A 24,641-nucleotide genomic window follows, 5' to 3' on the forward strand; every position below is an offset into this window, starting at 1 on the left:
TCCCTGCCTCGCATGCTGGACCATAGTCTGATCTCATTCACAGTGCCAGAACACTGGAGTGACTCCATTTGTTCCATGGGGTGACACTGGCGCAGGAAGGAGACACATCCAACCCGTTGTATTCAATTGCCACATGCCTCTGCACTGCAGTCCATGATTCTGGCCAGGGTCGGACGCAGACTGTCTTCAGAATGGCTGGACGCAGAAGCCGGACAAATTCAAATGGGAAATTAGGCACACATGTTTAACAGTGAGGGTGACTAATCACTGGAACAAATTAACAAGGAAAGTGGTGGATTCTCTATCTCTTGATGTCTTCAGCTCAAGACGGGCTGCCTTTCTGGGAGATCTGCTTTAGCCAGACACAAGTTATTGGACTCAGGACAGGAGTAACTGAGTGAAATGTAATGGCCTGTGTTATACAGGAGGTTAGTAAACCTTGAGTTAGCAGACCCTGGGTTTCTTAACCTAGGGCTTGAATGTCTACACCCATTTGTAACCCCAGGTTAGGAATTGTTGAATTCCCAACCTGGGGCTCCAGTGTCCACACTGCATTATGTGGGCCCAAGTCCAGCCACCCATATCCCAGACTTCCTAGTGCCCTCCCAAAATATGGCTGCTCTAGCCCTTTGTTCGTGGTGCAGTGTGAGAAAAATTGACTCTCCACCAAACTTGATTGTCAGAGGACAAAGAAAGTCAGACGGTGGGATGCTGGGACACTTTTGGAAGCTGCCCAGAGCACAAATCCAGTGGGGCTGCATCTACACTGCAAAGCAATAGGGCTTGAATCCTGGGTCCCAGCTTGGATCCTCCACCCCCAGGGGGTCCTGGGACCCTGGGTTAGCGTGATTTGCATGTGGATAGAAGGGGGTTTAGGCTTGAGCCTGAGTTCAAACCCTGGGCTTACACATGCCCTGTGAATCTGAGGGGTTGAAATGCTGTAGTTTTCCAAGGGCATTTCACTCTTTTCATAAGATTTCAAGCCTAGTTTTCACACAGTTTAGAAGTTCAGAGGAGTTCTCAAACTTCCATGGTGATCCTTCGCCAGTCGGGTTATTTCCCATTTGAGGGGAGAGGAGGGTTTTTGGCATGCTAGCAAGTAGCTAAGTGAAGCAAACAGGCACAGGGTCCCTGTGATGCTGTCCTTCCCTCAATATTTGGCCTCCCTGTGACAGTTCCCTGACTATTTGTCTCTGATCCTGGTTAAAATAAGAATCTGTGTGCTGGTTTGTTGCGTTTCCTCAGGAGAAGGCTTCTATCCCTTTGCATTGCAATGACTTTTGTTGTCTCAACAGGGTTGCTTGCAGCTCCCCTTGGAAACCCGTAAAACCAGGCCAAAGAGTTGCCTGCAGAGAAGTACAAGGCTCTCTGAATTATCCTTCCCCCTTCCGAGGAGGACGCAGGGGCTGCGTGTCTTCAGATACTCACCTAGGCTTTGGGAAAGTTGGCCAAACCAATTCCGAACTCCAGACTTTCCTAGGTTTACTCAGTCCTACAGATAAGAGACCTAAGGGACTGTCCAGAGAGAAGCCACTGGCTCTGCCTGTTGCTTCACTTCCACTAGAATGGAACATCTTAACCAGCAATTTACATGGGACAATGGTGTGGTGTGTACATGTGCTCGCAGAGAAAAGGGGAGGGATTGGGAGAGGGAGAAGGAGAAGGCATGCAGGTGTGGTCTACTCTGAAGGTTTAATCAGCATGTATTTGGGCTGGTGCCATTACTCGTAGAACCGATCTGTGGTCCATCAGGTCCCCTATCTTATCAGTGACAGTGGCCAGCACCAGAGCTGCTCCAGAGGAAGGTGCAAGAAACTCTGCAATAGGCAGCTGTGAGATAACCTGCCCACAGGGAAAATTTCCTCCTGGCTTTCTATGGTTAGCAGTTGGCATAAGGCCTGAAGCTGGAGAGTTTTCCAAATCTCATGTTTATTTGCTGAGTATTTACGGTGATAACTCTGGACTGGACATTCTTATTCTCTGTAGCAATAAGCAATCCGCTGAGCTCTTGGCCTCAACAATACCTTGTGGCAAGGAGTTCCACAGGCCAATTGCATCTCGTGTGAAAAGGTTACTCACGGGTAACGAAGCCGTAAATTGTGGAAGGCAAAGTCAAGCCAGCACTAAGAATAGCTTTACACCCCCACTGCGAGGTATTCTGTGTATCACATGTACATTACAGGAAGAGCTATTTTACAAACGCTTGAGTGTTTCCAAAGAGCTTGTCTAAACAGTGTGGCAAGGGGGACAACAGGGTGTGACTTCTAATTGGTCCATGTGGACCCATGGTGCACACTAAAAGCTCCCTAGTGCGCCTTAGGGGAGCACTATTTCAAACAGCACTGGGCACCAACACAGACTAATTAATGAGTCCCACGCCACACCCCATAGCGCATTACCCCACAGTGTAAACACGCCCAAAGATTAGGAGCCTGATCCTTAACTCCCCCTTCAAGGGGCACCTGAGGATTTCATCATCATGGCGAAATCCTCCACGTCAGGGGGAGGTAGGGTGACAGATGTCCCGATATTATAGGGACAGTCCTGATATTTGGGGCTCTCTCTCTTATATAGGCACCTATTACCCCCCACACTCTGTCCCGATTTTTCATCCTTGCTATCTGGGCACCCTGGGGGCAGGGTTGGGGCGTGCCCCAAGCAGAAGTGGGCGGGGCTAGCGTGCACAGCCAAGCAGTGTCCCCACCTGAGATCTGGAGTATGCTTCTGTTTCCCCCAGGGACGCGTCCCCCCCATAGGCCATTGTCATCGATCAGGCCTCCTGAGAAGCTGAATTATTATTAACCTTGTGTAACCCCCCCAGGCACATCAGTTCTGCGGGTGACAAGAAGAAATCCACGCTAGGGAAAATCCATCTGTCAAACCCATTGACCCCGGAGAGTTGTTGTTATTATTATTAGCAGGAGCAGGGTTTTAAAGTAAACACAAGAGACGCCTTGGCACGGGAGCTGCCAGCAGAAGGCTGGGATTGCTTTACAGAACTTCCCCTCTGCATGTCCAAGCTGGTATCTCTGCCTGATAGTGAGCAGCCATCTGCTAATCGATCGCTATCTGGCAGGCTGCCTGCCTTCCCACAGCTGCGTGAGGAAAGAAATCATTAACTCTAAGAGGCTCTAGGAAAAACTCTGTGGGCGCAGCGCCGATTTGATAAAAGTCCCCGCTGCTGGCTGCTTCTTGTTCCGAACGCTGATGGGGAAACCACCTGCCCATACCCTATTAGACATGGCTTCCTTTGCCTTCCCCGTCTCCATGTTCACCCTCCTGTTTCCAGCTCAGACATTTGGGTTGGTTCTCCCAGTCCCCGCACACGGCACCCGATCCTCTCCCCCATTTTCTCCTACTTCTTGCCGTCCTCAGCTCCCTCCCGCACTCTTCCTCTCTCATGCCAGCCGTCTTCCCCCATCTCACCAGCACCCAACGACTGCTGCGTGAGGCACTGACTCACCGGTTGGCAGTGTCATTAGGATTCGACGCCGTGCTGAGGAATGCCGGGTCTGAAGTCATTTGTGTCAGGGCGATGGGTAGGCATGAGACAAACTCCGACCACTCCAGAGACATCAGCCTGCAGTCTACACATTGATGAAAGCACCCGAGAAGGGGTTTGCAACTAAATGAGTGTAGGACGTTGGGACGTTCAATGTAGATGGAGGCAGCCAGTTAGCTAAGCGTGCCTGAAATTTCCTTGCCTGATCAGAGGCCATCGGGTGCCTCGATGTTCCATCTGAGCTGCCTGTTCCACTAAGATTAATCATGCTTCCCTCAACAGCGGTGGCCTCATTCTGGGAAGTGAATTTAATTTCCCCTCTTCTTCCTACATGCCATTTAATAAAAACTTTCATTTCAAAGGGCCCCTCCCAAAGCAGTTTTACACCCTATCTATAGCTATATAACTACAGCAGAGCCATGTGACAAATGGTATTTATCATGCAGCTTTGACCACTTCTTCTGCACTCTCTCCACTAATCCATTTTGTGGTCCATAGATGCCTGGGTTATATGCAGAGTATTTGCTGGTGGCTGTGGAGAGTTGGCTTGTCACTAGCTCCTCCTTATTTCTAGCTACTAAATTGCATTCATAGACAGCTGCAAACACACTCAATACTTTCCTAAGGTTACTCAGAGCTGGCTGAACATTGTCAAATCACCAAGGCCTCAACTGGAGTACTGTGTCCAGTTCTGGGCACCACACTTTGGAAAAGATGATAAATTGGAGACAGTCCAGAGGAGTGTGACAAAAATGAAAGGTCTAGAAAACATGATCTATGAGGAAAGTTTGGAAAAATTGGGATTGTTTAGGATGGAGAAAAGAAGACTGAGGGGGGACATGATAAATTTTTTTCTCTTTATCCACTGAGGACAGGATAAGAAACAATGGGCTTAAATTGCAGCAGGAGAGATTTAGGTTGGACATTTGGAAAAATGTCCTGACTGTCAGGGTAGTTAAGCACTGGACCAAATGATCTAGGGAGGTTGTGGAATCTCCATCTTTGGAGGTTTTTAAGAGCGGGTTGGACAAACACCTGTCAAGGGTGGTCTAGATAATACTTAGTCCTGCCATGAGGCCGGGGACTGGACTAGATGACCTATGAAGGTCCCTTCCATTCCTATATTTCTATGATTCTATGACTGAGGCTTTTTTCCTAGCAGAAACTAGTTTCTTGGCATAATGGAAATTTTACCCCCCAAAAATTCATTTTGCGGTTTCATAAAACCCCCCAGAAAACTAATTCTTGTGTTTCTTTTGGGCAGGTTTGGGGGTTTTTTTGCAAGGAAAATCCCCAATTCCCTGACCAGCTGTAATGTAACTTTCCCACGTTAGCAAGGGATTCCATTGCCATAGGACTGTTATATGATCATAAAGGATAAGAGAGGTGGCCCAGGCTATTATGAGTGGGAAGGGAAGTGTCCACAGAAAATATCTCCATTAAGACATAGCCCACCTTGTGGAAAAGTTTAAGAACCTTCTGTCTGTGAGATATATGCCACCACCCTGACTCAAATGAGAGGACCCACCTTCTCCTTGGCCAGAGCAGCTGTGAAATCACAACCAACACAGCTCTTCCCCAGAGCAAACCCAGCTGTGGGCAAAAGGCGGGCCCAAACACTTTCATCCTACTTTGCAGGGAGGACAAAATGAATATGGGACAAACGCATGTACTGGATGCTTTTGGGGGCAAGAACTGGCATTGACTTGTGCAGCACCCAGCTGGCTGGCCTCCAGACTCTCCAGAACAGAGCAACCCCCAAATCAAAGCCCTTTGATTTGCCCCCTTTGAGCCCAGAGTACGTCTATACTACAGTGACTCTAGCAGCATGGCTATACCATTGTAGACACAGCTGACACCAGCGGAAGGGGATTTTTTATCGCTGTAGGAACACCACCTCCCCAAACGATGGTAGCTACGGGTGACAGAAGCATTTGTCTGTTACCCTAGCTGCATCTACCCTGGGAGGTAGGCTGGTATAGCTATGCCATCAGGGATGTCGACCTAACTTATCAATATAGACCCTTTACCCTGCCAGAACTGTGTAAGGCTAAGGATACATCTACACTGCCATCGGAGGTGTGACTGCAGCATCTGTAGACGTACCTGAGCTAGTTTTCATCTAGCTAAGATGAGCATCAACAGCAGTGAAGCTGTGGCAGCTTGAACAACTACCCAAGGTGCTGGGTGGGTTTCTCTACCTCCTGCTCCCACAGCTTCACTTCTACCGGTGCCTGAGCTCGCTAGATTAAAGCGAGCTCAGGTCCGTCTATCTGTGTTGCAATCATTTCCCCTTCCTCCGCCCCCAGGATGGCAGTGTCAACATTGTGTAAATGAGAATCAGGGCCTGTGTCTTTAGGAGGGGATTGACTGGAAAGAGGGGCGATGACTCGTTAGAGCAGGGCTGGGAACGGAGTCCATTGACCTATGACTCGTGTCCTGATTCTGGAGAAGACACGAGGCAAGTTTAATTTACATATTATTTGCAAAATTGATTTTAGGAAGCCAATAGAGCTGAAATGCAAGTAGGAAAATGTCCATTATACACATTAATGTTAAGGTAGGCTTGGCAATGAACGGAAGCCTAGTAGTTATATGTTAGTTAGCACAAAGTAGCACAGAAGTTAGCATAAGTAAATGACCTATGGTTATAAGATTTAGCAATATGTAGCTTGTGATAAATAAATATACTGTAGAACCACGAAATAATGGATTTTTGAGAATGGGCGGGGGGGGATTTTTAATATGTGAAATCATGAAGTAGCCACATGAATGTGTTGGAAATATTGACTCATGGATTGATGCAACAATCGGAATTGCAGTTATGGTTTCCCAGACAGCTATGACTGGACCGGTGGCCGGAAAACAGTGTAAATATAGTCACCAAACATGTGTGGGTGTTGGGGAAAAGGTATAAAATAGGGTGTATGACAAACCTTTAGTTGGGATCACAAGTGGTTGGCAGCCCAAATGTCATCTCCGTTCATGATGGTCTCCACTTACTTTTCTTTCCATCTTCACTTCTAAGGGTTGGGTCATGAGTACGAGCAATGTAGAGGGGACATATTGTTGTATTTTCCTTGCTTTGTAATATTTTTTGATTATTTTAATTATGCATGTCTGTAGAAAATAACCCTATAAAGTCTCTATGTGTGCTCCACCAAGCTCAGATTCAGTAAAAAATTCACGTGTAACCCCCGGAGTAAAGAACCTGTTATTAGTGACAGGTGCATTGTTGCCTATACATTTATCAACGGCTACAAGCCCATGTAGAGGCGACACAGGGTCATGCCCTTCCCCTCTGCCCCAAGATTTGCTGCTTGGCTTGTACTGAGAATGCTCACGTGGACAGAGTATGTTCAGTAACGCTGCTGAAGCCAGCTACCCTCCCTCTGCCCCCCACACTATCGGCAAGCACGGGTCGTCTCTGAGCCCAAGCAGTGGGGTAGCATGGAAAAAAGCGCAGAGATGATTTGGGGCAAAGTGGTCAAATTGACTTGTTGACTGGCAGCCTCAGCAGAGAGGCCAAGGGTTGAATGACCCTGGAGATCCCGTTCTCATGCCATCTGTGGCAGCGGTCCTTCTAAGTCATGGTTCAGGAGCAGTGCAGGGGTGGGCAAAATCGGCATGACTCTTCTGTGGATATAAAGAGGAATCCAGCCTCCAGGGTTACAATTTAGACTCTTTAGCTCAATACCAATCATTAGAAAAACACGCAACCCCTTAACACCCAAAATGTTCCTCAGATAGGCCCTGATTCAGCAAAGCACTTAAACATGGGCTCAGTTTTAAGTGGGTGCTTAAGTCCTTTCAAATATTAAAATTAAGCAAGGGCTTGACTGTGCTCTTGAATTGGGATGCTGTCCTTAATAAAGGCCTTTCCCTTAGTTTTCCGTAGCAGTATTTCATGACTTGCTAGGACTTAAGTCTTTCGTAGGGGTTCGTCCGGGAAAGAGAGAGCGCAAAAGGGAGGGAAAAACAAAGAGGAGGAAATTTTATGGCTCTGTAAACAGCTGTAAGCGATGTCTCAAGTCGGTCAGACCGGTCTGAGTTGACAAGGCAATGTCTTCAATTATATAGCATGCCGTAGCCTGTAAGAATGAAATCAATTTGTTATTTTTCTGGGAGAACACTGTAGCGTGAGTTCACACATTTCCTAAGCCTGATGACTCAGTTAGTACCAAAGAAATAGCTTTCCGACATTAGTGAGTGTGTGTTCTGGAGGTGCAAAACGTAGCTTTAAAAAGCCATCTGCGGTGGAGTGAGTGTGAAATGAACATGGCTTAGTGCAGAACTATGAGGAAATTGGGTCCAATTTTCACCGTCATCATCATCACTGTAATGCCTAGGTCTTGCATAGTGCGTTTCATCTAGAGATCTTATTTCAAAAGTGACATAGCCACTTAGTAGCCTGAGGGTTCAACTGTCTAAATGATTTAGGAACCCAAGTCCCATTTTTGAAGTGTCTCAGGAATGCAAGACCCAAATCCTCAAAGGTCTGACATGCTTCACTCCTGTTTAAATCAATGGGAATTAGGCACCTACATACCTTTGAGGATCTGGGTCAGAGGAGCCTAAATCTCACTGACTTTCAAGGAGATTTAGGCTCCTAAGGGCCCAATTTTTAATGACATTTAGATGCCTAACTCCCATTGATTTCAGTGATAGGCATCTAAATACCTTTAAAGGTCTGGCCCTAAGTGCCTAAATCCCTTAAGTGTTTTTACATTTTGTGCCCAATATGTGTGTGTTTTGGGGAGGGGGGTTCCCACATTTCTGAAAATCTACCTCATTTCCATTAAAAATGGTGCTAAGGTTTGGGAATTTTCTGTGCATAGATGGGAGTGTTGTCCAATGAGTCAGGTGTGGGCTTTGCAAAGACACATTTTCTACATACTGCAAAAAAAAGATATTTTTAGGTTACAAAATGGCATGAGGCAAAGCAGCAAAACTGTTCACACGGACGCTGCTTTCAGCTGCAAGTAACAGTTGTGCCCATAGTTTATTCATCCCGGGTAAATTTATTCATCAGCAATATCATTAGGTGAGTTCATTACAACCAGGAGATTTACAGCTCTCATAAACTGCGGTGTAGGTGGCAGATTGAAACATTAAGGAGAGTGCAGCTATAATACCTTGTGCTATGGGGTTAGCAGCTCTCTCAAGCTAAGCAGATAGTTCTCAGCCTCAAAAGTGAGGTGGAAGACCAGGGCAAGGTATAGAATCATAGAATCACAGAATATCAGGAATGGAAGGGACCTCGGGAGGTCATCTAGTCCAACCCCCTGCTCAGAGCAGGACCAATCCCCAACTAAAGGTAGAATGTTGTAGAGGTGATGCCATTGTAATTGTCCTTGGTGTGGCTTGAGGGGCCACTAAGCGGCTGTCTTTCAGTTCATATGTAAAAGAGAAGACCTAATTGCCTATGGTAATTAAAGCGCTCCGGGCACTTTTTGCAAGAAGCTGGGCTGTTAATTCTAGTGTCCTATTCTATTGTAGTCTTACATTGTGCTCAACACCATAGGATCTGAGCTTCTTCCAGTCATTCATTAAGCAATGTGACTAACTTTCCTCACATGTTTGTTCTCTCATCCTCTCCCCTGTGGGAAAACTGGGTGCAGTGTAGTGTTTTGTTTTGTTTCAGAGTAGCAGCCGTGTTAGTCTGTATCCGCAAAAAGAAGAACAGGAGTACTTGTGGCACCTTAGAGACTAACAAATTTATGACAGGTTTCAGAGTAACAGCCGTGTTAGTCTGTATCCGCAAAAAGAAGAACAGGAGTACTTGTGGCACCTTAGAGACTAACAAATTTATTAGAGCATAAGCTTTCGTGGACTACAGCCCACTTCTTCGGATGCATATAGAATGGAACATATATTGAGGAGATATATATACACACATACAGAGAGCATAAACAGGTGGGAGTTGTCTTACCAACTCTGAGAGGCCAATTAATTAAGAGAAAAAAAAACTTTTGAAGTGATAATCAAGCTAGCCCAGTACAGACAGTTTGATAAGAAGTGTGAGAATACTTACAAGGGGAGATAGAGTCAATGTTTGTAATGGCTCAGCCATTCCCAGTCCTTATTCAAACCGAAGTTGATTGTGTCTAGTTTGCATATCAATTCTAGCTCAGCTAGAATTGTTTTGTTTTGGACATTTCTTTTAGAATACACACATACACCCACGGACGCGTGAACACACACACACTCATATATTTGCTATATGTTTATACTAGAGAAGGTGCAGTCCAATGCACCTTGCGCTTGGAGTGGAAGGTGGAGAATTGTATGATGGTCTTTAGTTCCTGTTGGAATTAATTCTCCTGGCCAAATCTCAGTTTAAAGAATTCATTCTGCCTCCTTCCAGTCCACCTGAACTTTCTGCTGAATATGGTATTCCCCACTTCCAGATCCAATCTGTTGGGTACTGTTGTGGTGCACTGATAAATAGCTGCCACATTCCACACCAGAGGTAGTTGTATTTCAGTGGTCAGTGAAGTGTTTCCTATGTCTCCTTTGCTGAAAGTACTTAGGGATCCTCTGCTGAAAGGCACTACATACATGTTGTTGTTGTTGTTGTTGGAGCAGGGAAAGGGTGATGAGAGTACTCGTGGAACTGAAGTTACCTACATGTATGAGTGTTTGTCCCATCAGACTCATACATAGTACTATGTACATACCAGGAGCAGTGGAAGCTTCCTAAAAGTGGGGGGCCACCGACATCCTGCCCCCTCATCGCTCTTCCCCCCAAGGCTCTGCCCCCGCACCGCCCCTTCTCCCCAAGTCCCCACCCTCGCACTGCCTTTTCCCCCGAGGCCCTGCTCCCACAATGCCTCTTCCCCCAAGACCCTGCCCCTTGCTCACTCCTCTCTTTCCCCTCCCCGCGTCACTCACCCTTATGGCCAGTAGAAAGTGATGGTCCCCTGTTACAGCGCCCCTGGTACATACTTGTATGTGTCCATATATAGGGCCCTACCAAATTCACGGTCCATTTTGGTCAATTGCGTGGTCATAGGATTTTAAAAATCGTAAATTTAATGATTTCAGATATTTAGAACTGAAATTTCACAGTGTTGTAATTATAGGGGTCCTGCCCCAAAAGGGAGTTGGGGTGGGGGGTTCACAAGGTTATTGGAGGGGGCATTGTGGCACTCCCATCCTTACTTCTGCACTGCTGCTGGCGGCGGCGCTGCCGTCAGAGCTGGGCGGCTGGAGAGCAGCAGCTGCTGGCCGGGAGCCCAGCTCTGAAGGCAGAGCCGCCGTCTGCAGCAGCGCAGAAGTAAGGATGGCCTGGTATGGTATTGCCTCCCTTACTTCTGCACTGCTACTGGTGGCAGGTCACTGCCTTCAGAGCTGGGTGCCCAGCCAACACCCGCCGCTTTTCGGCTGTCCGGCTCTGAAGGCAGCAGCGCAGAAGTAAGGGTGGCAATACTGTGACTCCCCTAAAATAACTTTGCGACTCTTTGGGTCAGGACCCTCAGTTTGAGAAACGCTGGTCTCCCCCAGGAAATCTGTATAGTACAGGGTAAAAGCACACAAAAGACCAGATTTCACGGTGGGAGACCAGACTTCACAGTCTGTGATGCGTTTTTCATGGCCGTGAATTTGGGAGGGCCCTACCTATATATAAATCAGTAACTTAAATATATCACTTCAGGCCCATGGGCAGTGGGTATCATAGGCTGGGGGAGGCTGAGGCCCCGCCCATGCTCCGCCCCCAGACCACTTCCTGCAGTTCCCGCTTTTCCGTGTCCCAGGCTGGCTGGGGCTGGGGCAGGCTGGCCTGCCACCGGGGTGCTTGCAAGGCCCGGGGCTGGGGTCAGGGCAACACCGCTGCCCGGCCGGCACTCTGGGGCTGGGGGCACTGGGGCCAAGCTGTTCGCCCAGCATTCCGTGGTACGCGAGTGGCCTGGGGTTGGGGTGGGGCGGCCGGTGGCCGCGGTAGGGTGCTCTGGGTGCCTGCAGGGGAGGGGAGGCAGAAGGAGGAGGAGGGATTGGGCCTCGGGCAGAAGGGGAAGAGCTGGGGGCTAGCCTCCCCCAACAGCTGGTTCATCCGCCGCCCATGTTCAGGCCTATTTTATGAGAGTAAATATCAGGTATCTGAAATCGCCTTAGTCTATTGTGAATTTCCTCAGAACTTCTGAGAGCATTAGAACTAGAATTTGCATTTGTCTGAATTATTTAAAAAAGTACAAATCAAAGAAATACACCTCGCCCTTCAAGTGGAAGGACGTATGTCAGCAAAGTGATGCAGTTGCACAAAAGGCAAATGCAATTCTGGGATGTATTAACAGGAGGGTCGTATGTAAGACATGGGAGGTAATTGTCCTGCTCTATTTGGCACCGATGAGGCCTTAGCTGCAGTGCAGTGTCCAGTTCTGGGCACCACACCTTAAGAAAGGTGTGGACAAACTCAAATGGGTCCAGAGGTGAGCAACAAAAATGATAAGAGATTCAGAAAAACCAATGAAGAAAGAGCTATGAAGAAAGAATGAAAGGATTGGGCACATTTAGTCTGGAGAGGAGAAGGCTGAGGGGGGACATAATGACTGTCTTCAAATATGTAAAAGGTTGCTATAAAGAGAACAGTGATCAATTGTTCTCCATGTCCACTCAGAATAGGACAAGAAGTAATTGGCTTCCTGTGCAGCAAAGGAGATTTAGGTTAGATATTAGGGAAAAGTTCTAACTATAAGGATATTTAAGCACTGGAACAGGTTACCTGGGGAGGTTGTGGAATCCCCATCAGCAGAGGTTTTTAAAAAGCACGTTAGATGAACACCTGTCAAGGATGGTCTAGGTATAATTAATCCTATCTCAGCATGGGGAAATGCACTAGGTGACCTCTTGAGGTCCCTTCCAGGCCTACATTTTTAGGATTCCATGATTCTATGATGATTTGAAAAACAAGGATTGTATTTTCTTGTGATTTATTGGGGACAGGATGTAGAACTGAAAAGCCCAAATTGATTTTGATGTAATATTTAATATTTCACATGTATCTGGCAGCCATACTATCTCCGAGAGCTGTTATGTTTTAATCAAAATAAGGCTTTTTAACCAAAAACTAAAATTTCCATGGACAATTTTAATTTTGGCCCATTTTTTCTTTTTTTAATGAAAAAATAACAACCACATCTGTTCCCACCCCACCCCCCCAGCAACAAGCATTTTTTGTTTAAAAAATTGGGCGGATATTTTTTTTTTTTTTTGGTGCCAAAAACAGTTTTCAAACATTTTTCATTTTTTATTTTTTGTCAGAAAACAGAATTTTTTTTCCCACAGAAAATATATTTTTTTAAAATTCAAAAATTCCTGTAAAAAATAATTGGCATTTTCCAAATAGCTCCATCTGTCTGTCTAGCTATCTGCCGGTCTGTGGTTTTATAGGGTGGGGTCCATCACCATGGCATTTGAGTTTCCTGAAGCCAGCACAGTGGGTACATTCTTTTGTGGAGACTAGGAATCAACACTTTTTTATTGGAGGGAATGGGGCAAGGAAAGAGACAAATTATGGCTTCTGTCCCATGAGTCCACTGCACACAGACCTGCCATTGTTGTCTTCTGTTCATGGAGGTTCCATCCATGGAGACCTCACAGGGCTGTTCTTTTTCCGGGCTCTGTTTTTCACAAGAACATCCTTATGCTGGTAAATATCCATTTCAGTCTTTGAATGTCTGCATGGCTTCCCTGAGATCTCCACAGATCCTGAGGCCTCTGTAGGAGGCTATGGCTATCTGAGAGGAGGCCATGTGAGCCTCCACATCAGCTCCTCATCCCCCTTGTCCCTGGCAGGCTGGGATCCTCACTTCCAGGACTTTCACAGCTGGCCCTCCCCCTCCCCAAATGCTCCTTGTGTTACCTTTGTGCCGTGATTTTCACGGGGCTCTTTGGGGTAGAGGAATGAAGTGCATCTTCTCAGCCTGGCCACTCCTCCCTTAACCTGTCCTCTGCCAGACAGGACGGGTCAGACCCAAGCAAAGAGGATCCTGTACCTGTGTGGATCAAGGGAATATGATTGGGCCCTAAGATAGACGGGGCAGAAGGAGAGAGAAGGTTAGGCAGGGAGAGGAGTGGGGGTCTGCATTTGGGAAGGTAAGTGGGTCATGAGGCGAGATCTGAAGGAGGAGAGGCAGGTTACCTCTTGCAGGGATCCCATGAAAAGATGGCAGCATGGGAGAAAGCTCAGAGGTACCGTAAGAGAAGGATACACTGCAAATTAAGATACAGTTGGCTAAATTCACACCGATGTAAGCAGGTGCCACTCCAGCGAGTTCAGGTGCTTGCTAGACACTGGGATTGACTTAAGTCTAGGCATCAGAATTATTAGTATCACTTGTGTTGCTCTCAAAACAAAGCTTACGTTGGATGTAAGTTGTGAATCGGCCTTGTGCTAAGCCCTCTGCACAGGGAAAAATTTCCCCCTGGCTATATAATGTTTCATAAAGGCAGCTATTTTACTAATGGTTGGTGGCTCCCAAGGACTTCCAGTGAGGGTGTCTTAGTAATGGTTGGAGCCAGTGCAGGTGCTCTTGGTCATGAGTGGCAAATAGACAATACAAAAAGCCAAAGAGTTCATGGGGATATGTGCTAAGCAGGCAATGATAGTCTGTATTCCCCTCTACAAGCTGTTATTGGTGAAGCACGAACTTTGGAAAGCTCTAGCAGGAGGTTGGTGACTCTGAAAGTTGCTGCATTGACCCTCTGATGAGTTGAGCTATGCCAGCAAAGGGCATGTCTACATTAGAAATGCTACAGCGGCACAGCTTCAGTGCTGTAGTGTAGACACTTGCTACCATGGCGGAAGTAAATCTACCTCTCCGAGAGGCAGTAGCTAGGTCGACGGAAGAATTCTTCCATTGATCTAGCAGCATCTACACCAGGGCTTAGATTGGCTTAACTACATCTCTCAGGGGAGTGACTTTTTCACACCCCTGAGCGACGTAGCTAAGTTGACTTAACTTTATAGTGTTGACCAGCTCATAAGTTCTGTAGCATAGACAGAACTCTCTTTTTCTGGAGCAATTTGACCCTAGAAGCAGAACTCTGAAAACGGTGTCTGGTGTGGTGGATAGAGATGGGGACTGGGCACTTAGATCAACCACTGACTGCTTGGAGGTGCAGATTCAGTTGATTTGGGTAAGAAGGGTGGTGTATTTGCAAAGAAAAATGGTTATTATGGATTGAATTATACACTTTAAGGTAGGTAAAGGTTAAAGATAAACTAAGAACGTTGGTTGTGAATATGCAGAATAGTATTGTATTGTCTTTGTTTAGACTGCTCACAGGAATGGATATTCCAGGCTTCTCTTAAATTAAGGGTAGGGATGGGCAAACTAGTTTGAAGAAAAACCTCTCGAGCCTTCTCCCCACCCCAAATTTGAGCAGAACCTGTTCTGAGGCTCAACATTTACAAATCTCTCCAGTTCTAGTGCTTTTCTAGTGACAAGAGGGAAGAGGAGAGTTGGCAACATGTTCTGGGAAGCCCTGAAATGCAGGAGATTTGAAGACAATGGCTGGCTAGATCCCAGAGGGCACTCAAGGATTTACTGAACGCCATACATCCTAACCAAGAGAAAACACCAAACTTGAAAAGTGTCTCCCCCTACCCACTATATTCTCAACATTGCCAAAATGTAGAAGGCCTGCTTGGGATCAGGACAAGGAGAAGGAGTTGAGGATGCAGAAGAAGGGAGCTGGTTGCTGGGAATAGTGAGAAGGATGGGTGTTGGGAGCTAGCAGACCTCAAAAGCTTTGGGTAACCTTGAAGCGAGTGTCTGAACTTCAGGGGTTTATCCAAACGTTTCCCAACTTTCTTGTTGATTTCTTTGTTTCTGAGCTTGGCTCCATATGGTCAAAGACAACAAAGAAAAGGACACTGAAAGAACGTGGTGCTTCTCCATGGCAGAAGCAGGTGAACTTTGTAGACAGAGATCAAGTGGTTTTGTTTAAATATTAGACACATTAGAAAGTGCTGTGATTGGAGCAATTGTGCTTCAGAGTCTGGAAGTGATTTAGGAAGATAACTGAGTTTAAAGGAGCTTTACTAAAACGTGCACGGTGGACAGAAAGTTAAGAGACTCTCCCCCACAGTTTTCCAGCTGGAGGTCAAGTGACCACCCAGTTCACCAATGAAATGCCAATTTTACATTACACCATCTTAGCGGCTGATGACAGCTCGAGGACATGGTTATGCTGCTCACCGCTGCTGAAAGCTGCCTTCTGTAGCGGTCACATAGCCCGAGAAAGGCATGGCTGTTTCTTTACATATTAAGGAAGGAGCTGTGTGAAAAGCAAATATATTTTCATTTAAAATGATTTCTACCAGGATTTGTACTATAGCTGATCTTTCCAGCAGCAGTATCAAGGGCAAACTCTTATTCCTATGGCTGGTCCCTTACTCTCACTAGTCCCCGTGCTAGGATTATTAGCATGAGTCTAACTAGACAGGATTGGACTCTTCAGACCTGATGTAGCTCCCTTTCAAATACATGGACAGCCTCCCAATGACTTCAATAGGAGTGGGATGAAGCCCCTTGGGGGTTGGCCCTGAACCATTGAAGTCAATGGGAACTTTGCCATTGACTTCAATAGTAGCTAGATGAGACCCTTAGGGCTTCAGCCAATGCATAAGCGCGAACTCGGAAAAAAAATAGTGAGTGCTCAGCACCTACCAGCAGCCCCGCCAATCAGCTCCTCCCCCTACTCCCCAGTCCCTCCCACCTGCCGGTGGGCCCCGCCAATCAGCTCCTCCCTCTACCACCAGCCCCTCCCACCCGCTGGTGGCCCCCGCCAATCAGCTCCTCCCCCCGCTCCCCAGTCCCTCCCACCCGCCGGTGGGCCCCGCCAATCAGCTCCTCCCCCTACTCCTCAGTCCCTCCCACCTGCCGGTGGGCCCCGCCAATCAGCTCCTCCCTCTACCACCAGCCCCTCCCACCCGCTGGTGGGCCCCGCCAATCAGCTCCTCCCTCAAGCGCCCCCAGGAAATAGAAAGTCAGTGCCTCTGAGCCATTGCCCCTTGCAGTAAAAGGAAGGGCTCGCATTGACTTCAGTGGATATTGGATGGGGTCTTTAGGACCAGATTCTCAAAGGTATTGAAGCGCTTGATGCTCGCTTCAGTGGGAATGAGGTGCCTAAATACATTTGAGGACCCAGGGTCGTGGTGGAGCCTCTACCATTGACCATTTTTAAAGCCTAATCCGATGGTTTTCCAAAGGATCCGTTCTAGGAGTAATTTGGGGGGAGGTCTATGGCCTGTGGTTACACAGCAGGCCAGAGAAGGTGATCACAATGGTCTCTTCTGGCCTTGGAATCTATAAATTAGTCCCCAAGGGTTTGTCTTGACTGGAATTAGGGGATGTGTTGTTGGGACGTGTTAGCTCACCTGTGCTAACACCTCTGTTCTAACACAAGGCTGTGTAGGCTTTAACATGTGCTAGTGGATTAAGTTGGAGCCAGATGGGAGGTTCAGCACATGTTATCTAACGCCTTCTGTCAATTGTTGGGCTCTCTCCCCAGCGCAGAAAGGATCAGTCCCAGGTCAGGGCCTTGCCTCAGTGCACAATTTATTGGTTCAAGAGAAATTTGGGGGAGAAATGTCAAAATAAAGTAGTTCTCCTGCCCATCATAGGCTGCAGTTCCCAGAGGCTTTTCCTCAGCTCCTCCGGCTCCTTGCCCTGACCCAGAGCCTACTACAGAATCCTCCCTGCTCACTGCACTTCACTAGCTCTACTGAGCTCTTACTGGCCTTTCTAGGGACCTCCTCAGGCCTCAGCTGGGAGCATTGGTGAGGCTGGGCCAATCGCCCCTTAAAAAGGTGCCTGTGACACCTTCTAACTCACCTTTTATCCTAGTTAAAAAAAGAATCGATCTTTGGTGAAACATGGCCCCATTACCACAGTCTCTGAGCACCTCACCCTCTGTAATGCATTTAGCCTCACAGCACCTCTGGGAGGTCGAGCAGTGCAGTTATCCCACTGGCCGCGGTTCGCCGTTCCAGGCCAATAGGGGCTGCGGGAAGCGGCGCGGGCTGCGAGATGTGCTGGCCACCCTTCCTGAAGCCCCTATTGGCCTGGAGCGGCAAACCGCGGCCAGTGGGAGCCGCGATCGGCCGAACTTGCAGACACAGCAGGTAAACAAACCGGCCCCGCCTGCCAGGGGCTTTCCCTGAACAAGCGGCGGACCGACTTTGAGAACCACTGGACTAGGGCACAAAGCTCTGGCCCCTCCTTCCTCTCTACGCTAGGCTTCTCACAGCACTCGGCATCGATAAAATTATTGTCTTTTTTTTTTACAATTTCAGTGCAAATAACCTTTTTTTAAAAACAGACAAACGTTTTCTGGCACAGAGGAGGCCCAAACACAACAAGCTAGTCCTAAATGAAAACCCAGTAGCCAAGATGTGTTTAAACAGAAAGAGAAACTGACCAGCGTAGTTTCACGTTCCGGGCAGAAAAGTAAACCAAGAAACTAAATGAAAGACGAAAAGGAAATTTGACTTTAAAAATCTTTTCGGTTGTAATAATCTAGGTCAGTGGTTCTCAAACTTTTGTACTGGTGACCCCTTTCACATAGCAACTCTCTGTGTGTGACCACCCCCTTATAAATTAAAAACACTTTTTTACATATTTAACACCATTATAAATGCTGGAGGCAAAGCAGGGTTTGGGGTGGAGGCTGACAGCTCGCGACCCCCCATGCAATAATCTCGTGACCCCCCGAGGGGTCCCGACCCCCCAGTTTGAGAACCCCTGATCTAGGTGGTTGTTAGGAGCACTTGTAAGAGCATAATTAAATCTATTTAACTAGCTGTATGTCTACCCATCTTTCTATCTACCCATCTATTTTGAATGCACCTGTCATTATGAGGTCTGGATATTCTGCAAACCATCCCTTGTTTTCTAGTGTAGACCAGGCCTTAATTTGGGTCACTTTAATTCTGAATAAGTATGTCCACATAGGGCTTTAATGCAGTTTTACTAATCCACTTTAAAAGCTAATTCAGATTAGTTTTCCTGAGTATTCCCATACAGACAAGACCTAGTTCAGGGAAGGAGGTATGATGGGGCTCTTTGTTGGGGATTGTGGAAGGCTTAAAGAGGTAGATGACTCCATTCTCTGTGGGGAGGGATCAGGGATTGGTGGACAGAGAGGGCTGAGGAACTGAAAGTGTTTCTGTCCCCATAGCTGTGACTGGTAACAAGCAGTGCAAGGAGCGGAATCAGCCTGAAAACTACCATGTTTTCTCTTCTAGGTCCTTGGCCATCGGTCACCAGTATTCCTCCCTGGGGACTCAGCCCATCCTCTGCGGCAGCATCCCAGGGCTGGTCCCGAAGCAGCTGCGCTTCTGTCGGAACTATGTGGAGATCATGCCCAGCGTGGCGGAAGGGGTCAAGATCGGGATCCAGGAGTGCCAGCACCAGTTCCGTGGGAGGAGGTGGAATTGCACCACTGTCAATGACAGCCTGGCCATATTTGGGCCCGTGCTAGATAAAGGTGAGTGCTGAGCTATAAGGCAAGCAGTGGTGATGCATGTGGACTATTAGCAGCAAACAGACATTGAAACCCATCTTGTAGTTCGTATCATTTGTTGTGACTTTTTCTTTTGGGCTGGTATAAAGTACCACACAGGCTTCCGCCACCTAGCACCTCACCTACACACTTCCGGCGTGATGCAGAGAGGCCGTCATTAGAGCAGAGAGGCCAGTTCAGTCCCAACACCCGTTCAGCCCTGGGCCTCTCCGATGAGATGGCCAACAGCAGTGGGCCCACTGGGAAGAGGACTGAGACCTCCCAACTCCTTCATACAGGCTACCAAACACTCCTCAAGTGATAACAATTTTCACTTACTGCCCACCCGGGGCTGGAGTTGAACTGGTGACCTAGAGAGCTGGCATTGCCAGGGGCCCTGAATCATCTAGTCTCCTCCCATAGGCTTGGATTGTTAATGCAGCAGCTGTTTCTAATGGTAGAGCTGGATTTCATTCCAACCAAACGTCATTTCACGCCGCATCTGATGGTCTGTCAGTGATTGCAGACTGGCTCGGCCTGGCATGCTGTCAGGAGGCTGAAACCCCACCGAAGGGCTGTGCGCAAAGGGGAAATGATACACGGCATTGATAATGAGCAGTTGGGGGCATCTGACTGAGCCTTGCGGCAATGATTGTTAGGGCTGATCTTATTTAACACCATCATCAATGATATCAAAGTGGGAGTCAGCTAACAGCCCAGGATTAATGGGCTCCCCTTTCAGAACTGATTGTGCTTTTAGTTTCTAGATTTTGGTGTTGGGCACTAGATAGATTCATAGATAGATATGGTGTATGGGGATAGATAGATAGATAGATAGATAGATAGATAGATAGATAGATAGATAGATAGATAGATATTGGGGGCTTGCCTGGCTAAATAGATTCGGATCCAACTCCCATTGGAAGTCTTTCCGTTGACTTGAATGGGAGCTGGATCAGGGCCTTGTCCTATATATTAGATGCCTCTTTTGGAGCAAAAGCAACTGTTTTATTCTGCTTTGCATCCTGGATTTTAGGGCCCAGTCTGGCTCCCACTGATTTCATTGGGAACAGGATCAGGCCCTTCGTTTTAGATTAGCATGAATAAGTTCAGCTGAAAGGCAAACCTGCTTTGCATTTGACCTCCCCGGAGATAATGAAGCTGGACTCCCTGTCCCTCACCACTGTATAGGAATATCTGACAAAGTCTGCTGCGCCTTCAGGATAGCAGCAGTACAGACCTGGAAGTAATCCTTTCAGTGTGCAATTAAAGACACTGTTACAGGTTCCCAAAAGGACCGACACTCCTCCCACTGAAATTAGCTTGTTCGAAAGCCAGAGCAACGCCAGTTGACCTCATGTCAGCAGTGCAAGGTAGCCTCTAGGATACATTTCAGGGAGACCATTCTAAAGTCTGTTTATATGGTTGAGCTCATAAGTTCATCTCAGGCCAAGATCCACTGTCACTTGCGATCAGAAAGTGTCGGGGCGGGATATTGTTTTTATCCTACTGTGTAATTCAGAAGAGTTTTGGATCCTGTCGTGGTGAACTTTATAAAATTCCCGGAGTGCATCACAGCAGTATACTGAAAGTAATGTCGGGATCATTATTGACTGGAGAGAGACAAAGTAATATCTTAGACTGAGTCAGCTTCCATTGGTGAAAGAAACAAGATTTCGAGCTTACACAGAGCTCTTTTCACATTACATTCATATATTAGTATCTAGAGACGCCAACCAAAATCAGGGCTCTCTTGTGGTGGGCATTGTACACACACATGGAAAAAGAACAGGAGTACTTGTGGCACCTTAGAGACTAACAAATTTATTAGAGCATAAGCTTTCGTGGGCTACTGCCCATTTCTTCGCATGGAAAAGAAAGCTAAAGGAAGTGCTATTATCCCCAGGTACAGATGGAAAACTGGGGCACATATGTATTAAGGTTTAGTCTATATGTTTTTTACAAGTAAAGTTATGTTGGTTGGAGGAATGATTTTTATCAAACTAGTTATACTGGCAAAATCCCTAGAGTGGATGAACTTATAAAGGTGACTCATCTCAGAATAGTAATGCCCCTTCCTCTAGGGGAATAGCTATGCTGGTAGAGAGCACCTTTATACTGATCTAATTTCAATCATGCTAGGTGGGGTTTAACTTTCTGGTGTGGACAAGACCTAAGTGATTTGCCCAAGGTCCCTCAAGGAGTCTGGGAACTGAACTCAGGTTTACTAAATCCTAGTCTAGTACCTTCATCACACCAGACCTCCCTAATCCCTGATACTTTCATAGAGGCACGTGGAATGCCGCCGGCTCTCAGGGTACGTCTACACTGCAGTCAGATGTGTGTTTGCAGCCCATGTAGACATACCCAAGCTAGCTTTCAGCTAGCGAGCTCCAATAACAATACCAGCGGAGCCATGCCAGCAGGGCTGATGAGAAGAGTCAAAGGGGCGGGGGGCAATTGTACCAGGGCCCAAGCTCAGGGCGGCCCCTCAAAACATCAATAACAAGGCATGAAATGGGGATGAAATGGGAGGGGCCCCAGGAAACACGATATACCAGGGCCCCAAACGTCTTCTCAATGGGCCTGCATGGCAGCCTAGGCTAGCCCCCTGAGTACATACCCAGGGTCGCAGGTGGGCCTGTGCTGCCATTGTTATTGGAGCTAGCTAGAGCCAAGCTAGATCCAGTCCCATCTCTGACTGCAGTGTAGACATACCTCAGACACAGGGCAGAATAGATGCTCTGCCTCTCCACACTGCCTTCTGAGAAGCCTGTGGTTATATGCTGGCGTGAAGGAAGCCCATGCCCTGCCCCTGCAGCGCCCACTGCAGTCATGGGGCGTGTGTGTGCCAGGATAGGGCCTGGACCCTGCCGTCATGCAGTAGCCAGGCTCGGCTAGGAAAAAGAGGCTGGGACGATTTCATAACTGAAGAATGTTGTTCCTCGAGGGAGAATCTAACCATCCTTCAGTTCGGCTTCACCTATTGCAGGAGGCGGGGAGGGGGGGGGGGGGAGGGGGGGGGGGGGGGGGGGGGGAGGAGAACAGCTCAGCCACATTCTTGTGCAGATCCCCGAGGGGAGGAACATACTTGAGCTACTACCAAAAGGAAAAAAGAAAAGTGCTGGAGTTCACCGTTTAAAAGCCAAGCGACCTAGAAGCCAACGTCAGCTTCCCATTGCGGTCAGTGGGGCCAGGTCCTGGGCTGGAGTAAATCAGCACCGCTCCATTGCGGTCAGTGGGGCCGGGTCCTGGGCTGGAGTAAATCAGCACTGCTCCATTGCGGTCAGTGGGGCCAGGTCCTGGGCTGGTGCAAATCAGCACTGTTGCACTGAAGTCATGGGAGCTAATCCCATTTTCACCAGTGGGGATCTGGATCTCAGTTTTTCTTACTAAGAAGGGCTGTTTTGGTTGGGTTTTGTTGTTGTTTTTATTTTCTGATTTTCCCTGAAGAAATGCTCTCTAGGCCGGAATCGAATTGAAACTAGCTCAGTATTCATGCCACGCTCCCCACTTTGGTATCTCATCACAAATTCAGAGCTAGGGTCCGACTCTGACTCAGTGATGTCAAAATCTTGCCGGACTGTGGTCATGTGAGGCCGCCATGTTTTGACACTGATAGAGCCACAGTCTAAAACAGGAGCCTCTCTCGTGGTGTATGTGAGGAGGGGGATGCTCTAGAATCATGGACCACAAGGGTCATCTAGTCTAACCCCCTGCCAAGGGGTCTAAACCACCCCAGACCAATGGCTGTCCAGCCTCCTTTTGAAAACCTCCAGTGAAGGAGCTTCCATGACCTACCGAGGTGTCTGTTCCATTCTCCTACTGTTCTTACCATTAAGAAGTTTTTCCTGAGATTTAATCTAAATCAGCTATGCTGTAGTTTGAACCCATTGCCTCTTGTTCTGCCCTCTGTGACAAAAGAGAACAACTTTTCTCCATCTTTTTTATGGCAGCCTTTCAAGTATCTGAAGACCGGTATCATGTCCCGCCTTAATCTCCTCTTTTCCAAACTAAACATACCCAGTTCCTTCAGTCTTTGCTCGTATGGCTTGCATTCCATCCCTTTGATCATCTTTGTCACTCATCTCTGGCCCCTTTCCAGTTTCTCTACATCCTTCTATATATTGGTGAGCAAAACTGGACACAGTACTCCAGCTGAGGCCTACCCAGCACTGAGTAGAGTGGTACTGTCGCTTCCCTTGACTTGTGGGTAAACCCAAGCTAAAATTGCATTTGCTCTTGACTCACAAGCGGCCGATTCGTGTTGAGGCTGTGGTGCACCACAACTCCCAGATCCTTCTCAGCAGTGCCGCTGCCGAGCCAGTTTTCCCCCATTCTATACTTGTGTGTTTGGTTTTTCTTCCCCAAGTGTAGCACCTTAAATTTGTTGACTTTCATTTTGTTGTCTATAGCCCAGTTCTCCAGTCTATCAAGAGCCCTCTGAATTTTAGCTCTATCTGCCAAAGTATTGGCAACCCCCACTTTGTGTCATCTGTAAACTTGATCAGTATGCTCTCTACACCTACATCCAGGTCATTAATAAAGCTGTTAAATAACACCGGACCCACAACAGATCCCTGTGGAACAGTACTTGACGCCTCCCTCCAATCCAACATTGTTCCATTAATAGTTACTCTTTGTTTGTGATTGTTTAACCAAGTATGTATCACACGTAATGGTAGTTCTGTTGAGCCCGCGTTTCTCTAGTTTACTTATCGAAGTGCCATGTGGGATTGTATCGAAAGCCTTGCTGAGGTCCAGGTATATGATGTCTAAGGCTATGTTTTAGTCACAGGTATTTTTAGTAAAAGTCATGGACGGATCACGGGCAGTAAACAAAAATTCACAGCCCATGACATGTCCATGACTTGTACTATATACCCCTGACTAAATCTTGTGGGGGGGAGGGCAGCCTGGGGGTGCCATGGGTGCTCAGAGGGGCAGTCCAGGGGGTGCCGTAGGTGCTCAGAGGAAGCAGCCCGGGAACCCGCTGATGCTGGGGGCGGGAGGTGGCGCACGGCCTGGGACCCCCACTGGTGCAGGGGAGGAGCAAGGTTGGCGGGGCTGGCAGGCTCCCTACCCAGCTCCTCAAGGGCTCTGGACAGCGCTTACCTTGGGGGTCTCCCCGGAAGCAGTGACATGTCCCTCCCACAGCTCCCATTGGCCACGAATCGCAACCAATGGGAGCTGCGGGGGCGGTGCCTGCGGTTGGAGGCAGCGTGTAGAGCTAGGAGCTGAGGGAGGGACATGTCACCGCTTCCGGGGAGACCTCCAAGGTAAGCGCCGCCCAGAGCCCGCACCGCCTCCTGCGCCCCAACCCCCAGCTCTGAGCCCCCTCCCACACCACCCAAACTCCTGCTGCTGCCGGGGCAGGGGTCAGTGGCCCAGGAGCTGTCCGAGCTGCTCAGGTGGCCCCCGGGCCAGAAGCACCGGCCGTTGCAGAAGTCCCGGAGGTCCCATAAAGTCACCGAATCTGTGACTTCGGTAACCTCCGTGACAAACTCGTAGCCTTAATTATGTCCACCACATTCCCCCATCCACCAAATCAGTTACCCTGTGAAAGAAGGAAATGAAGCTGGTTTGGCATCATTTGTTCTTGGTAAATCCATGCTGACTGTTAGTGATT

The 24,641-nt window shown here is 47.9% G+C and overlaps 1 protein-coding gene across 1 annotated transcript in view; it reads left to right on the plus strand.

The window, feature by feature from the left end:
- Nucleotides 1–24,641, plus strand: part of WNT3A (Wnt family member 3A) — a 122,228-nt gene that overhangs the window by 41,313 nt on the left and 56,274 nt on the right. The window contains exon 2 of the mRNA XM_034759344.1: nt 18,756–18,997. Within this exon, the coding sequence (XP_034615235.1) occupies nt 18,756–18,997 (242 nt within the window). The remainder of the gene's footprint in view (nt 1–18,755; nt 18,998–24,641) is intronic.

Source organism: Trachemys scripta, chromosome 2, assembly GCF_013100865.1.
Source record: "Trachemys scripta elegans isolate TJP31775 chromosome 2, CAS_Tse_1.0, whole genome shotgun sequence".
NCBI classification, from domain to species: domain Eukaryota; kingdom Metazoa; phylum Chordata; order Testudines; family Emydidae; genus Trachemys; species Trachemys scripta.